General features: G+C 42.7%; 1 protein-coding gene across 5 annotated transcripts in view; it reads left to right on the top strand.

The window, feature by feature from the left end:
* Positions 1-15,239, top strand: part of cpxm2 (carboxypeptidase X (M14 family), member 2) — an 18,745-nt gene extending 3,506 nt beyond the window's left edge. For 2 of the 5 annotated variants that reach the window (XM_058793730.1, XM_058793729.1), the window contains 13 exons: positions 1,353-1,439; positions 2,612-2,721; positions 5,295-5,434; positions 5,644-5,728; positions 5,805-5,955; positions 6,291-6,379; positions 6,759-6,882; positions 6,983-7,179; positions 7,794-7,973; positions 10,344-10,641; positions 10,719-10,858; positions 12,225-12,324; positions 12,544-14,097. In XM_058793730.1, the coding sequence (XP_058649713.1) occupies positions 1,353-1,439; positions 2,612-2,721; positions 5,295-5,434; positions 5,644-5,728; positions 5,805-5,955; positions 6,291-6,379; positions 6,759-6,882; positions 6,983-7,179; positions 7,794-7,973; positions 10,344-10,641; positions 10,719-10,858; positions 12,225-12,324; positions 12,544-12,785 (1,943 nt within the window). In that variant the 3' untranslated portion in view covers positions 12,786-14,097. Of the gene's footprint in view, positions 1-1,352; positions 1,440-1,726; positions 1,979-2,611; positions 2,722-5,294; positions 5,435-5,643; positions 5,729-5,804; positions 5,956-6,290; positions 6,380-6,758; positions 6,883-6,982; positions 7,180-7,793; positions 7,974-10,343; positions 10,642-10,718; positions 10,859-12,224; positions 12,325-12,543; positions 14,098-15,114 lie in introns of those variants that run through there. The other 3 variants (XM_058793732.1, XM_058793734.1, XM_058793733.1) reach the window with 3 other exon arrangements.
* Positions 15,240-16,594: the final 1,355 nt, after the last annotated feature.

Raw genomic sequence — 16,594 nt, 5'->3', positions numbered from 1 at the left:
GGACTCAAGGGTGCGAGAGAGTGTCTGGAAGCTGGTGTGTTTCACTGATTCTGAACCCGCAAACATCACATCATGAGCGGAGGGTTTGACTGTGAAGCATCCATGGAGGAAGGTCAGAGGTCAGCAGAGGTCATGTTGGGCTGGAATGACGTCAGACACAATCTCCAGAAGACGTTGAGTGTGTTTGAGGTCTGCTGATTCTCCAGTCTGTCAGGATGATGTTCACCGTCGTGATGTGATTGATCTTCCAGATCTGTGCTTTCAGAACTCAGCTTTACACTCAACAACAAACTGGACATCATCAGCAGATGTTGTTGTGGGAAGCCTTTTTAATGGTTAAATTAGTCTGTTTATTTTCTTTTCTTACTGCACAGAATTATAAGGTTAGATGAATTTTCTTATTTCCATTTAACATCATTTTCCCCTGCTGTCGGTGACACTCACCGAACAAAAGATTGACTTTTGTCTTGTTTTCTAGAACAAATATCTAAACATTCTTAAATCATGATACATTTACTTGAGATGCAGAATGACTGATGTAATGATATAATGTCTTGTTTTCAGAGAAATCGATCAAAATTAAGTTTATGCTTAAAACTAAAAAAACTATTTAAAACACTAAAAACAATTATCTGCTGGTGGGCTCAGAAAAAATAACCTTTTTGTCTCGTTGGCAGATATTTTTCTTAAGCAGAAACTCAACTTATTTTTTTCAGAAAACAAGGCTTAATATCTGATGTAATTTTGTGTCTTGTATCTTGGTCATTTGTTCTGGAATAATAAGCACACTTAGGAAGACGTGCCTCAGAACAAACACACTTTCATGAAACTAAACTCAGTTCTATGGGAAAAAAGAACTGATTTACTTTCATTTGATTGTCATACTCGTTATGCAAACATCACATCCTTACAGCATGAGAGTAAAGTTCCTGTCATTAACTCTGCAGCACGAGCTGCACTGAATCAAACCTGTATTCAGATACACATGTGTTCAGACCTTCTGAAGGAGGTGTTTGACAGATGAAAGTGTGTGTGTGTGTGTGTGTGTGAGGAGCTCCAGCGATGATCTCAGGAATACTGTGGCACTTCTGAAGGCTGGCAGCGCTCTGAGAAAGCGAGTGTTTCCATATGAGATGTAGGTTTGTCCCGGCGTGACCTCGGATGAAAGCCTTCAGCTGCTCTTCTGCTCCGCACATTGGCTGGAGTCTGGCGCCGCTCGTGGAGAACGCAGCTGAACTTTATGGCAGTTCTTAAGGCCACCGAACACACAACTTTCATCCGTCAGCGCTTCTTCTGTTCCTCATGGCTTTGATACACAGATACAGCTCAACCTGTTTGTGTCTCATTCGCAGTGAAAAATGGAAGCAAAAAGAGTGAGAAGAACAAGAAAGCAGTGAAAGGCGGCAGTGACGTGGACGGTCTGATCTCTGAGCGCGGCGGTGAGTCGATTCCCTCCATGAGGCAGTGATTATTCAACACGATTTGTGTGAAATCATCTGCGTGCCATTGGGGCGGTGAAGTAATCAGAACTGTAAGATGAGCAGATCAGTACACTGTTCATGAACGCAGCTCATCTGTCTGGATATATATGACAGTCACACTCTCAAAATATTAGTATATTAATAATAGAAGATCTGAACTGAACTTCTGAGCAGTGCTGTATCTGAAGATGCTCGTGTGTGTGTGTGTGTGTGTGTGTGTGTGTGTGTGTGTGTGTGTGTGTGAGTGTGAGTGAGAGTGTGTGTGTGTGTGTGTGTGTGTGTGTGTGAGTGAGTGTGTCTTTAGTAACAGTAAGGGCTGTGTTTGATTCCCCTCCTGAGAGTCTTCAGAGCTGCAGATGTGTGTTGTAATGAGAAGATCTCAGCTGATGTCCGCTGAAGGCCAGCATGTTCTCATCCCTGCAGTGGTTTTTATTCGAGCTCTAGATTCAGACCTCTGGAGAGACATTACGAGCGTTCGTCACACAGAGACAGAGTTTGTGAGCGTTCTTGTGTTTCAGTGCAAGGTTTGACATGTTGATTCTGGATTCAGAACGGCTGAGACCTCATGTGATCATGTTTACTAGAGAGGGCCGATACCGATATTAGGGAGTTAAAAATACCGATATTGATATATCATCGCCAATATTCTTTATGTGTATATTATAGTACAGTACCAGTGAAAAGTTTGGACACACTTCCCATTCGTGTGACTAAACTTTTGACTGGTATTGTATATAGAATACAGTATTTACATAAACAGAATATATATATATATATTCCACGTTATACAGTAAATTCCATTTTATGACTGAATTCTGTTTGCGTTTTCTGCATCACGGAAATCAAAGGGCCCTACTAATGTAGCAAACGATTATGATAAGCTCATTGCGAGAGTAAATGGCGGAGACATTGTTTATGTACTTTATAGCATTGCTTTTTCTTGAACACTCCCCCGTCTGTCATTGGTCAGTCAGACAGATAGTCCTGCCCCAAACTCAGATGATTGGCTGAATCAGAAGCGGACGTCGGGTTTCTTAAACAAACACATGTGTCTCTGACTCTGAGCTGCACTGATCATCAGAATGAAGGTAGAGCTCAGATTCCTCGTTAAAGCTCTTCTCTCCTGACAGACTGTCCTCCGCTGGGTCTGGAGACGCTGAAGATCGATGACTTTCAGCTCCACGCCTCCAGCATGAGACACTACGGTCTGGGGCCGCACAGGGGCCGGCTCAACATCCAGGTAAGATCAGCTCTTCTCCTTCAGCGGGTTTCACGAGAAGCGCTGCCAGCGTCTGATATTACTCAGATCAGCTCCATCGCTGCCTCATCTGGATCCACTTTGCACAGAATTCGTTCTTTGTTTTCCGCTGCGCTCGATTAAAACAGAACGACAGGCGAGAGCAGGAATGATCAGCTGGAAACAGACTTCAGAGCGACAGGCGTGTGAAACTGACCCAGATTCTGCCGTGAGTCTCAGAACGTGTCACGAGTCCAGAAGAGCCGTGTGAAGGTTCATTCGGAGCAGATCTCACACAGCGGCTCCATTCACAGAAACACACGTGACCTTTCTGGTTCTGATCATCTTTGAGACACATGTGAAGCACTAGTTCAGCTATGAATGATGATTCACTGTCATTCACACCTGTATGACTGACTGTCTGCTGTGAAACACTAAAGAAGATATATTTTGAAGAATGTTGGGAACTAAACAACATTGGACCCCATTGACTTTTATTATATGGCTGGAAAAAATCTTCTTTAGTGTTTCGCAGAAGAAAGAAAGTCGTACAGGTGTGAAAGAGGGTTAATATATTAAATTAAAACTGAAACCGTGAAAACATTTTTTGCTACTTGAAATAAAATAAATGAAAAACTATCAACTTATTTCATTTCAGCTAGTTTCCACAGCAAAATGTCCTCATTTTTATTTACTTTAACTTAATGTTCTAAAACAAAACTTAAAATGAAGTCAAAAATACTGAAAACAGTATAGACATAAAAAACTAATAAAAAAAAAATTACTAAAACCTTAAAATGAGAATATAAAATGGAAAATACACAAATATAAACTAATGCAAACTATTAATAAAAACTCATTTGATATAATAAGACTGGTTTGGATGACAGAATATTTGTTATGGGTTAGCTAACCCTTCACTAGACTGTTAACTAGTTGTGAGCAGGTGTTTGTGTCCGCACTCGTCTGAGCTGCTCTGGATCTCCTGTTTCTCAGGATTGAGTCGCTGTTTGTTTGTCATGCTGATGTGTCACTTTCGATCAGGATGTTTTTACAGGATCATGAAGACATGTTTTCTTTATAATCACTGATGGGTCGTTACAGTAGGAGCAGCAGCGTGAATGACCAGTGCTGGTGTGTGTGTGTGTGATTTTACTTTTACATTACATTTACATTTATTCATTTAGCTAGCAGACGCTTTTATCCAAAGTGACTTACAATTTGGGGAATACATCAAGCAATTCATCTTAAAGAGGCAAATAGACACAGGAAATGCATGCGATACCAAGTTTTAAGCATTGTTTAAGCTTGTACTTTTAAATAAGTACAAGCTAGACTGGGGATTAAGTAAAGAGAAGTAAAAGTATTTTTGTTTAGAATGAAGTCAGATGGTGACGAAAGAGATGAGTTTTCAGCTGTTGCTTGAAAATTGTCCGGGAATCAGCATTCCAGATAGAGGTGGGAAGTTCATTCCAGCAGCCAGGAATGGTGAGGTTGAACAGTATGTTCTGGAGAGTGATTGTGAGCCTCTTTGTGATGGTACCACGAGGCGTCGCTCACTAGCGGATCTCAGACTTCTGGAGGGGATGTAGATTCTTAATAGTGAGTACAAGTAGGCGGGTGCTGAGCCTGTGGTTGTTCTATGAGCAAGCATCAGTGTCTTGAACTTGATGCGAGCTGCGACTTGTAGCCAGTGCAGGAGATAAAGAGAGGTGTAACATGGGCTCTTTTGGGCTCGCTGAAGACCAGTCGTGCCGCTGCATTCTGAATCATTTGTAGAGGTTTGACTGTGTTTGATGGAAGTCCAGCCAGAAGAGCATTGCAGTAGTCCAGCCTAGAAATGACAAGGGCCTGGACAAGAAGTTGTGCAGCATGCTCCGTCAGAAAGGGCCTGATCTTTCTGATGTTGTGTAGAGCAAACCTGCAAGATCGAGCAGTCTTTGCAATGTGCTCTTTGAAGGTCAGCTGGTCATCAAAGATTACACCAAGATTTCTGCCCGAACTTGATGGGGTAATTGTTGATGAACCTAACTGGATCGTGATGTCATGCTGTAGAGTCGGAGTGGCAGTGAAGACAAGAAGCTCAGTCTTTGCCAGGTTGAGCTGAAGGTGATGTTCTTTCATCCATGCCGAGATGTCCGCCGGGCAGCCTGAGATCCTTGCAGCTACCGTTGGATCATCTGGTTGAAAAGAGAGATAGAGCTGTGTGTCATCAGCATAGCAGTGGTAGGAGAATCCATGTGCCTGTATGATGGGACCCAGTGATGTAGTGTATGTGGAGAAGAGGAGGGGTCCAAGAACCGATCCCTGAGGAACCCCAGTGACCAGTTGATGTGCTTTGATGTGTGTGTGTGTGTGTGTGTGTGTGTGCGTTTTGTGACAAATGAGGACATAGATGTGTATAATGACGAGGGTATGGCAGGTATTACAAGGTGAAGGTGACTTTTCAGGACATTACCCATGTCCCCACTTTTCAAAACGCTTATAAATCACTCAGAATGGAGTCACACAGAATTTTCACAAAAACAAACGTGTGTGTGTGATTTTCTGATGGTGGTGTGTGTGTGTGTGTGTAGGGCGGTCTGTACGAGGATGACCTGTATGACGGTGGCTGGTGTGCGGGACGGAATGATCCGCTGCAGTGGTTTGAGGTGGACGCTCGCAGACTCATGAAGTTCACCGGTGTCGTGACTCAGGGACGGAGCTCGCTCTGGTCGTGAGTAACACACACACACACACACACACACTGCGCTTACATTCGCAGCCAGAGCATCAGCTGATCCAGTTTGTAGCCTGAATGCAAGTGGCTTTGCATAAATGCATCAATGTAAATATAAGAGATTAAATATAAGGTGTGTCGTGTTTTCTGATGGTTTAGTGTGTGTGTGTTATGTTCTCATGAGTGTGTGTGTGTGTGTGTTTCAGGAGTGATTGGGTGAGCTCGTATAAGGTTCTGCTCAGTAATGACTCTCACAGCTGGGTGACACTGAAGAACGGCTCCAGAGATCTGGTGAGACACAAACACATCCGTCGCTGACTGTAGCTGTCGCTCATGTAACCGTGTGTGTTTGTGCTCGTCTCAGTAGATCTTCAGCGCGAATCGAGAGAAGGAGATTCCCATCCTCAACGTCTTCCCCAAACCCGTGGTGGCCCGTTACATCCGCATCAACCCGCGCTCCTGGTACGCCAGCGGCGGAATCTGCATGCGCACGGAGATCCTGGGCTGCCCGATGCCAGGTGACCAGAGTGTGTGTGTGAGATGCAGTGATCCAGACCCACACACACACACACACACACACACACACACACACACTCACTCACTCACTCACACGTGCAGTGCTTTGATCCTGCTGGTTTGATGAACCTCTTATAATGAATTTAAAAGTCAAAGTGCAATAAATTAATAATGTCTAAATAAATAACAGTTAAAATAAATCACTTCCTAAAACTAATTAAATCATAAAAATAGCAAATAAAAAAATTAAAATGAAAAATAAAATGGTTACTAAAAGTAATGAAATCATACAACTGTCAAAATACTCTTTCTCAATTGTTTTTGATGCTTCTTATAGATCCAAACAATTATTACCGGAGACGAAATGAAGTGACCACGACAGACAACCTGGACTTCAGACACCACAGTTATAAGGAGATGAGACAGGTGCCGCATGTCTGTTCATCTTTATGACCGATAATATAATACACAGAGAGACCGAACATCTGAGAGTCGATACAGCATTCACTCTATTTCCACACATCATCAGTGTGGTGTTAATTTGATTGCATTACTACAACTACATTATTTTTCCATTACTACACACTATTTTCCTATTTAATACTGTAAAGCTGTTTTGACACAATCTGTATTGCTAAAAGCGCTGTATAAATAAATGTGACTTGACTTGATTGTTTGATTTCGTGACGGAGAGTTTCTGCGGTGTCTCTTGTCATTGTCAGTAGATGTATGTCAGTGATTGTGGCATGTTTGGTTGTATTTTGAGATGCAGCACATGTTAATGTGTTGTGTTTCTGTTCTTCAGCTGATGAAGGTGGTGAATGAAATGTGTCCGAACATCACGCGCATCTACAACATCGGCAAGAGCTACAACGGACAGAAACTGTACGCCATCGAGATCTCAGACAACCCCGGAGAACATGAGCTCGGTAACACGCGTGTGCATCAACCTAAACCTGTGTGTGTGTGTGTTGTGTGATGAAGTGTGTGATGATGTGTGTGTGTGTGTGTGTGTGTGTGTGTTCACAGGTGAGCCAGAGTTCCGCTACACAGCTGGTTCCCATGGTAACGAGGTCCTGGGCCGCGAGCTGCTGCTGCTGCTCATGCAGTTCATGTGTCAGGAGTATCTGAGCGGAAACAAACGCATTCGGCGGCTCGTGGACGAGACACGCATCCACCTGCTGCCCTCCGTCAACCCCGACGGCTACGAGAAAGCCTCCGCAGCGGTGCGTCGCCATAAACCCTAAACCTGCAATATTAATATACATTACTGCTCAGAAGCTGAGAATCATTAGGATTTATTAATGTTTCTGAAATAAGTATCTTCTGTTTACCAAGGCTGCATTTATTTGATCAAAAATACAGTAAAAACAGTGAAATATTATTAATATTTAAAACAGCTGTTTTCTATGTGAATATCTGTTAAACTGTGATTTATTTCTGTGATGCGCAGCTGTATTTTCAGCATCATTACTGCAGTCTTCAGCGTCACATGATCTTCAGAAATCATTCTAATATGCTGATTTGCTGCTCAAGAAACATTTCTGATTATTATCCATGTTGCGCTGCACAATATTTTTGTGGAAACCGTCATACATTTTATTTTTCAGGATTCACAGATGAATAGAAAGTTCAAAAGAACAGCATTTATTTGAAATAGAAATATTCTGTAACATTATAAATGTCTTTACTGGCACTTCTGATCAATTTAATGCATCCTTGATGAATAAAAGTATCCATCTTTTGTGTCAGCACTGGTTAAAATCAGATCTCCTGAGGTTCCTCTGTTTTAGTCTTCGGTGCAGTGAGAGCGTCTCTCGTCTGGTGTCTGGTTTCTCAGGGCTCGGAGCTCAGCGGCTGGTCTCTGGGCCGCTGGAGTCGGGACGGTCTGGACATCCATCACAACTTCCCTGATCTCAACTCGCTTCTGTGGGAAGCAGAAGCTCGGAAATGGGTCCCGCGCAAATTCCACAACCACCACGTGCCCATCCCGGACTGGTACCGCTCCACAAACGCCACCGTGAGTCCGGAGCCAAGTGATGATGATGATGATGTGATGTTTGTATTCGTGCGGTGATGATGGTGTTTCTGGATGTGTGTAGCTGTAGATGGAGTTTCCAGGTCTGATGAAAGCGTGTCAGAGATGCTTTGATTGACATCTGCAGATAATAACAGCGATCTGGAGTCGATCGTCACATTCATGAGATCAGATCAAACACATTTGCTGAACAGATGATCATTTGATCAAATATTTTCATTCAAAAGTGATTGATTATTGATTTGAGATCTAGATTTGTCCATCACTTCTATTTCTATCATTTTAATTTTTTTTGTAAATTATAGGACCAGCTGAAAATACAATTTAAAGATATTCAAGACACTGTATTATTATTAGAATCCATCTACAATCCATGTCTTCATCTGTTTCAGCTCTTTGTTTCTCTTAATTTAGTTTCCTTGCGTTAACTGGATTCTCCTGAGCTTCTAGTCTTCTGTCAAAGGTTTTCTGTTCATCACTAATATATATATTCAGATATAAACATACATGAACTACAGCCGCTAACAGACAGATTTGAGTCACCAGATGGCGCCAGTTCATTGATATGAGAAGAATCAAGTCATATTTATTTCTTTAGTGCGTTATACAACACAGACTGATTCAAAGCAGCTTGACTCAAATAAACAGGAAAATAACAGTGTAAAAGTTACAAAATCCTTTGTTTATGAAACTAATCTGATTCAGCTGTAAAGCAGCTCTACAGAAGACAATAGTGCGGTTATTCAGTGTTCAGGTTTCCTCGTCTGATAGTGACAGTGCAGTTAAATCAATAAGATCAGTCTTTTAATCTCATATGTAAAGAGTAGGGCTGTAAAGGTACACAAATATGATGGTTACAGCGGGGAAAACTAAACATTTTTAATTTTTTTTATTTTTTTTATTTTATTAGGGATAAAAATCTACCTCAGCTTCTGCTCTAAACTATAGGGAGCCCTTTTACATCACTATAAGGTTATAATTAACAACAGAGACCAAACTTAAATTTAATTACTATTTATTTTTAAATATAATAATCAACACTCAACTTAGAAAAATGTATGCAAACATGTAAATTGCATATATTGCTGTTTTTAAATTAACTTCTAAATTATACAATTTCTATTTGTTGTTTAAATATATTTATGCGGTGGCTGTAATAACTTGTTTCGTAACATATTTATTTAAACACATTCAATAATTAAGATATCACCTAAAGGCAAAGTAAAATATAATGAGTATATAGTCTAATGTTTCACGAATTGCTGTTCTCTAGACTTCATTTCTCGAGTGAACTAATGAGCTGTGGACACTGATGAGGACTTGCCTGAGGTAAATGAAATGCTACGTGACATTTTGTTTACAAGCTAAGTGTAAGATTGAGCAATTACATGAGGCATGAGATGTTCATTCATCTTTATTTTGCATTAAAACTAGTAGTAAAAAGGAAGGGATGATCGCGCTGGCCTTTGAACCGAGGCGTTTATACAGTGATCTGTCATGCCACATCAAAGAGCGTCATTTATTGTTTGAATTTCCCCCCAAAAAATGGATATAATTTGAAAGATGAGACTTTGTTTCCTATCAAAAATAACAATATATATAAAACCAGAAGTTTCCATTGAAGTTCCACTCGTACGTTGGTAAAACAATGCTGTATTTGTTGTATTTCAGTATGAATACGTGTGCCGTTACACCCCTAGAGAGTGATGTGTATCACACACCAGTCACAAGCTCATATGTGTGTCCCTGCAGCACAAAAGCAGTCATAAGTAGCACAGATATATTCGTAGCAATAGCTAACTGTCACAGTTATGGACTGTTTGTGGTGTTTTCTCCCTCGTGTGCCCTTATTTGGTCGTTCCTGTTCTCGTTGTGTATTAGTTGGTCCTCTCACCTGTCTGTCCCTAATTAGCACCCCTTCTTATAGTCAAGTCTGTTCTTTCTGTCTTCGTCCGGTGTTGTGAATCTATGTGTGCATCCTGCCTGTCCGTCCTGTATCGAACCTCTTGTGGATTATTAAAGACTGTTTGTATCTATCTTCGCCTTCTTCGTGCGTTTATCACACAGTACTGTGAAACCAACAATACATTGTATGGGTCAAAATGATCTATTTTTGTTTTATGCTAAAAATCATTTTTTTGCACCCTCAGATTCCAGATTTTCAAATAGTTGTATCTCAGACAAATATTGTCCAACAAACCATACATCAATGGAGAGATTATTTATTCAGCTTTCAGATGATGTATACATCTCAATTTCAGAAAATTGACCCTTATGACTGGTTTTGTGGTCCAGGGTCACATATGTTCCCATTAATAGGTTGCTCTAAACCGCTCTGACCTCTGACCCCAGGTGGCAGTGGAGACGCGCGCTCTGGTGTCGTGGATGGAGAAGATTCCATTCGTTCTGGGTGGGAACCTGCAGGGCGGAGAGCTGGTGGTGACGTTCCCTTTCGACCGCACGCGCTCGGTGACGGTGCTCCGCGAGGCCACGCCCACCGCCGACGATCACGTGTTCCGCTGGCTGGCCTTCTCCTACGCCTCCACTCACCGGCTCATGACCGACGCCAGCCGCAGGGTCTGCCACACTGACGACTTGGCCAAGGAAGACGGCACCATCAACGGCGCCACGTGGCACACGGCTGCAGGAAGTGAGGACACATCAGCACACGCGACTCTGATCGAGGTGATCCGTCCGTCTCGTTAACTGCTCGCTGTTCGTTAACAGGTATGAATGACTTCAGTTACCTGCACACCAACTGCTTCGAGCTCTCCATGTACGTGGGCTGCGATAAATTCCCACACGAGACCGAACTACCGGAGGAGTGGGAGAACAACCGCGAGTCGCTGCTCGTCTTCATGGAGCAGGTGATCTCACACACACACACACACACACACATTCATACACACACACAAGCATGAAGAGTAAAAATTGCCTTAGAGTTACTAGTTAATACTGTTACTACTAAGTCACCTGTGGCTGGTAACTCATTTAGGAATGGAGACATTAAAGGAGTCATGAACTGAGAAGCCAAAATTCCCTTGATCTTTTGTCATATAAGAGGTCATTGTACTACAAAAACATTGTGTAAGGGGGGTTTTCCACTGGGTACAGTACCTGGTACCTGGTACTTTTTTTAGTACCACCTCGGCCGAGGTTCCAAGCGAGCCGTACTGTTACCAAAACGTGACGTGTAAACTCTGCTGATCGCTGATTGGCCGGAGAGAATCGTCACTGCCTGCGTCACTGAACTTGCGGCACAAGACACAACAGACCCGCTAGATTTAAATCAGCAGCCAGCCCACCAATTCTAGAGCCTTGTCTGTTTAGCCCCGCCCACCGATTCAACATCAGTGCCTGTATAGCCCCGCCCACCGATTCTACAACCTTGTCTGTTTAGTCCCTCCCACCAATTCTACAGCACTGCCTGTTTAGCTCCGCCCACTAATTCTACATCGCTCCTTGTTTAGCCCCGCCCACCAATTCAACATCGCTGCCTATTTAGCTCCGCCCACCGATTCTACAGCACTGCCTGTTTAGCCCCGCCCACTGATTTGCACGTGTAGTGTAAATAGCAAGGTCTACGCAGAAACCAAATGATAAAGATGCTCTGAAGGCAACAAGATGCTGTTCAGTGCCAAGCTGTGGAAAAACAGTGTTTGCATCAATGAACCGCGTCAGTAAGAACTCACTCCTTTGTTCACTTAATTTTACCGTGGATTCATTTACAAACAAGGCACAATTCGACACAGGACTTTTAGAAAGATTGAAACTAAAAGACGATGCTGTGCAACTATATTGGATCTGACAGTAATGTCGCAACACAAGTGTAAATAACTGTTTTCATTTTGTGATCACTATTGCTTTGTCGGATCGTTTACAGATCATTTCATATGTATTGAGTTATTTATGTTTTTAACTTGAATCACAGCTGCGTCCATCTATGAGAAATGCATGCTGTCAATCATACACAGCTATTAGCCAATCACAGCAGTGGGCGTTTACTTCAGAGTCTACAATCCTCCACAGCTATTCAAACAGAGCGTTCTGATGAGGGGGGTCAAAAACAGCACGGAAAATAGCCTATTACTTCTAAATTATGGTTTATGATGTAAAAATCTTGATAACATTATAAGTGGTTTTACAAAATAAAAAACAGAGGCAGTTCATGACCCGATTAAAATCAGTGAAATATAAGAGTGACAGTCACATGTTGTTCATGTGTTTGTCCAGGTGCATCGTGGGATCAAAGGTGTCATCAGAGACGTTCAGGGCAAAGGAATCGCTAACGCCATTATCTCTGTGGAGGGAATCAATCACGATATTCGCACAGGTGATCATGACACACCACATGGCATCATGGGACAGGAGCATGTCTGTCACCTGATGGAGTTTGGACACTAAACATCCAGTAATGTTATTGATTGACTCTCTCAGATGAGAACAAAACCTGAACTGACCTGAGTCAGCGGTCACTCGTCTGACAGTCTTTATTTAATTAGCTCCGTATGACAGCAGATATTGATGGCTGTGCTTGATTGTGTTTAATCAGCGTCTGACGGCGATTACTGGCGTCTGCTGAACCCCGGTGAGTACCGCGTGACGGTCCGCGCCGAGGGCTTCAGCGTCAGCAGCAAGGTTTGCGCGGTGGGATACGACATCGGCGCCAGCAGGTGCGACTTTGTGCTCGGCCGCTCCAACCTGTCACGCATCAAAGAGATCATGCAGAAATTCAACAAGCAGCCAATCAGCATGAGACAGCGACTGAGACAGCGCCGCCTACTGGACACATAGAGAGAGGTGTGTGTGTGTGTGTGTGAGTGTGTGTGTGTGTGTGTGTGTGTGTGTGTGTGAGTGTGTGTGAGTGTGTGTGAGTGTGTGTGTGAGTGTGTGAGTGTGTGAGTGTGTGAGAGTGTGAGTGTGTGAGTGTGTGTGTGTGTGTTTGTGAGTGTGTGTGAGTGTGTGTGTGTGTGTGTGTGTGTGTGTGTGTGAGTGTGTGTACTGGTTTTTGTGGTTTACGGAGACACAAATGTGTATAATAACATGGGTATGACAGAGGTATTACAATTTGAAGGTGGTTTATGAGGACACTGTCTATGTCCCCGTAGAACAAAAGGCTTAAAAAACATACTAAATGGTGTTTTTTTTTTAATCTAAAAATGCCTGTAGTCTCCTGTAAGGGGTAGGTTTAGGTGTAGGGTTGGTGTAGGACAATAGCACATACAGTAAGTACAGTATAAAAACCATTACGCCTATGGAGAGTCCCCGTAAACCACTAAAACAAACGTGTGTGTGTGTGTGTGTGTGTGTGTGTGTGTGTGAGTGTGTGTGTGTGTGTGTGTGTGTGTGTGAGTGTGTGTGTGTGTGTGTGTGTGAGTGTGTGAGTGTGTGTGTGTGAGTGTGTGAAAACGATTGATCCTCATCATGAGAGACTCTTTCTGGACTGAACACAAGCGTCTGATGTTTATTAATAATCACCTGTATTATTTACAGGAGCTGTGTTTATCAAGAGAATATTTTATCATCTTTTCATCAATGTTTATTGGCTTTAATATATTTCTAATGAATCAGATCATTCTTCCATGTTTTCTAATAGTTCATTAACGAGTGAATGTGACGTGAGTCCAGCTCTGCTCCTTCAGTACTCAGTTCTTGATGAGAGTTTGGTGTCTGATGAGTGACGTTCGTTATAAACTCATATATGACACTCACAGTGTTTAAAACAATAAGGAATTCATTTCTCTCAGTAACTTTGAATAACTCATTCTTAAATGGGTTCTTACATTAGATCATTTCTTGAACAGTTTCTATTCCATGTTCCTCTCGCTCAAGCAGTGCGGCAGACGCTCGCAACCACAGGTCATGGGTTCGATTCCCAGCAACTGAATCTGAATGTGATTAAATGTCAGTTTGTTTGGATAAAAGCCTTATATCAGTGTCTGGTGATTGTCTTTTTAATGCTGTAACATCTCAATAAGTTTGCCATCTTCCTTCAAAATATTGTTTCATTGAAAATTCTGTAATTTCTGAGAATGTATTGAATATTCTCAACAAAATGTATTGAATGTTCTCTATTCATACATACAGCAGCAATAAAGCTTCAGAAAACCGATCATAATTAATCTAACGTTCAGTCAGTGTGTGTGTGTGTGTGTGTGTGTGTGTGTGTTCATGAGGAGCAGGAACAGCGTCTGATCATCTCAGATCCTCGAGCGCCTCCTGCTGTTCAGTCATAACTATTCAACCCTTTATTGTGTAAGCCTGACTCTTTCTGCATCATGTTGAGTTCAGTGGAGTCTCTGGTTTACTTTGACCTACATTCTGGATTTTTTGTTTTTTGTTAGTTCTCCTAGAAATCATCTGCGGTCTTCATCCCAGTCTTTCTCTCGATCAGATGATCAGATGTGTTTGCTTGTGTGTTTCTCCAAGCAGAACGTTCTCTTTCCAGAGGAACATTTACAGCATCAGTCGTGTGAAACAGAATTGATGACGCTGGCGTCTGATCTCAGAACAGGGTTCAGACGTTTGGAGACTCATTTGAGTAAAATAAAAAAGTAATTGTGTCTTTTTGATGTTGAAATGATTTAATATTTTGTTCTATTATAGTCAGTGTCTCTGACAGACTCGGAGCAGAAGAGAAACATCATTTAATAAATAACTGAATTCATTTTTTTATATACTGTATATCTTATACGGTTTTTCTCTATTCTGTCACCGATGGAGTTTTGTTTAATTGTTGACGCTTGACTGATTGCACAGATACTACAGATCACTGAATCATCTATGAACTGACTTTAGCTGGAAAAATGACACAATCAGTATTGCATAAAGCGCTATAGAAATAAAGGTGACTTGACTTATGTTTTCATGCATTAGTCGAAGCCAGAAGAAGAGTGTTTGTGACCGTAACGTCAGTCCAGCAGATGGAGGCCGTGTTTCGTTCAGCTGCAGTGATTCACTTCTGATGCGTTTAGGATTTCCTACCAAAAATGACCATTTTTAATGTCTCTGATGGATGATGTATGGTTGGATCGTCACTTTGAGACGTCATGTTTCATGCACAGAATCATCCGACTCATTTCGACTCATGGTTTGGAGTGAGATCCTGATCTGTTTCCCTCAGCAGGACTCGAGCGGCTGTGAAGCGCTGTGTGTGTAGTCTGAGATCTCTGACCGCCTCGTCCTGCTCTGTGATGATGAGCTGTGGACTGAAGATCGCAGCGCTGCTTGAGCTCCTGCCAGTCCTGCAACGCCCGGAAACCGTCTGCAAGAGCGTGCGAGTTCACCAGTTAGGGACCGTAATGCTGGATCCTCAGATGAAGGAGGTTTGTTTTGGAGGATCCCAGGAGCTTCTGGATTCATTGGAAGCGTTTGGTGTGAGACGCTTGACAGACACTAGTTCAACGCTGAAAGGAGTCGGTAAATGTGACCTTCATCTCCTTCATCTTCATCACCAGGATTCAGTCCTGAGCAGGTTTAGCTCATAGAGTTACATGCTCAGTTCGGATCTTTCTGGAGGAGTGTCGTCCTGTGTTTGACTCGATCGATGGCCTCTAAACGAGGCCCTGCGCTTAATTACAGCTCGCAGGAAACGAACCGTGAGCCGCGATAAGAGCCGACGAAACCCGAGCGGCCGCAACAAAGAGCGACTTATCGGAGCACCGGCCGAGCTGGACACACGACCATCTGATCGCCCGATTCATAATTAATACATTTATCAAATTAATTACTGAGAGGAGCCTGCGGAACAGTGGCTAAATTCATGGAGCGCTGGCTCGGCTTTCGGCTAATAAGAGCCGTCAGAGTAATGGAGGGAGAGTCTGGGCCTGCATGACAGACAAATTACTCCCCGAGCAGAAATGATATGCAGGAATTCAGAGAGAAACAGAAATATGTCATTGTTTGGTGACGAGCACAATCGCTGCCTTGTCTGAGAATGTCTGCGTCCGCTCAGATGAAAGAGAACGTCTGTCTGTGAATGAAGCTCAAACACTCAGCTGTGACTGAAGATGCTGGACAGAAACACAGAGAGAAAGAGAAAAACGCACACACACACACACACTTGTTTGTTTTAGTGGTTTACGGGGACTTTCCATAGGCATAATGGCTTTTATACTGTACTTACTGTATGTGCTATTGCCCTACACCAACCCTACACCTAAACCTACCCCTTACAGGAGACTACAGGCATCTTTAGATTTTCAAAAAACTTCATTCTGTGTGATTTATTAGCTTGTTTACCCGTGACACGAGTCCCCATGAGTCTGTGTGTATTCAGGTTTAAGTCCCCACCTGAATAGAAAAACAAGTACACACACACACACTCACAAACACACACTCACACACACACACACACACTCACACACACACACACACACACACACACACACACACACACACACACACACACACACTCACTCACACACACACACACACACACACACACACACTCACACACACACACACACACACACACACACACACACACACACACACACACACACACACACACACACTCACTCACTCACACGCACACTCACAAACACGCACACACACACACACACACACACACACACACACACACACACACACACACACACACA

Source organism: Onychostoma macrolepis, chromosome 12, assembly GCF_012432095.1.
Source record: "Onychostoma macrolepis isolate SWU-2019 chromosome 12, ASM1243209v1, whole genome shotgun sequence".
Lineage (NCBI taxonomy): Eukaryota > Metazoa > Chordata > Actinopteri > Cypriniformes > Cyprinidae > Onychostoma > Onychostoma macrolepis.
This window is presented reverse-complemented; position numbering and strand designations above follow the sequence as displayed.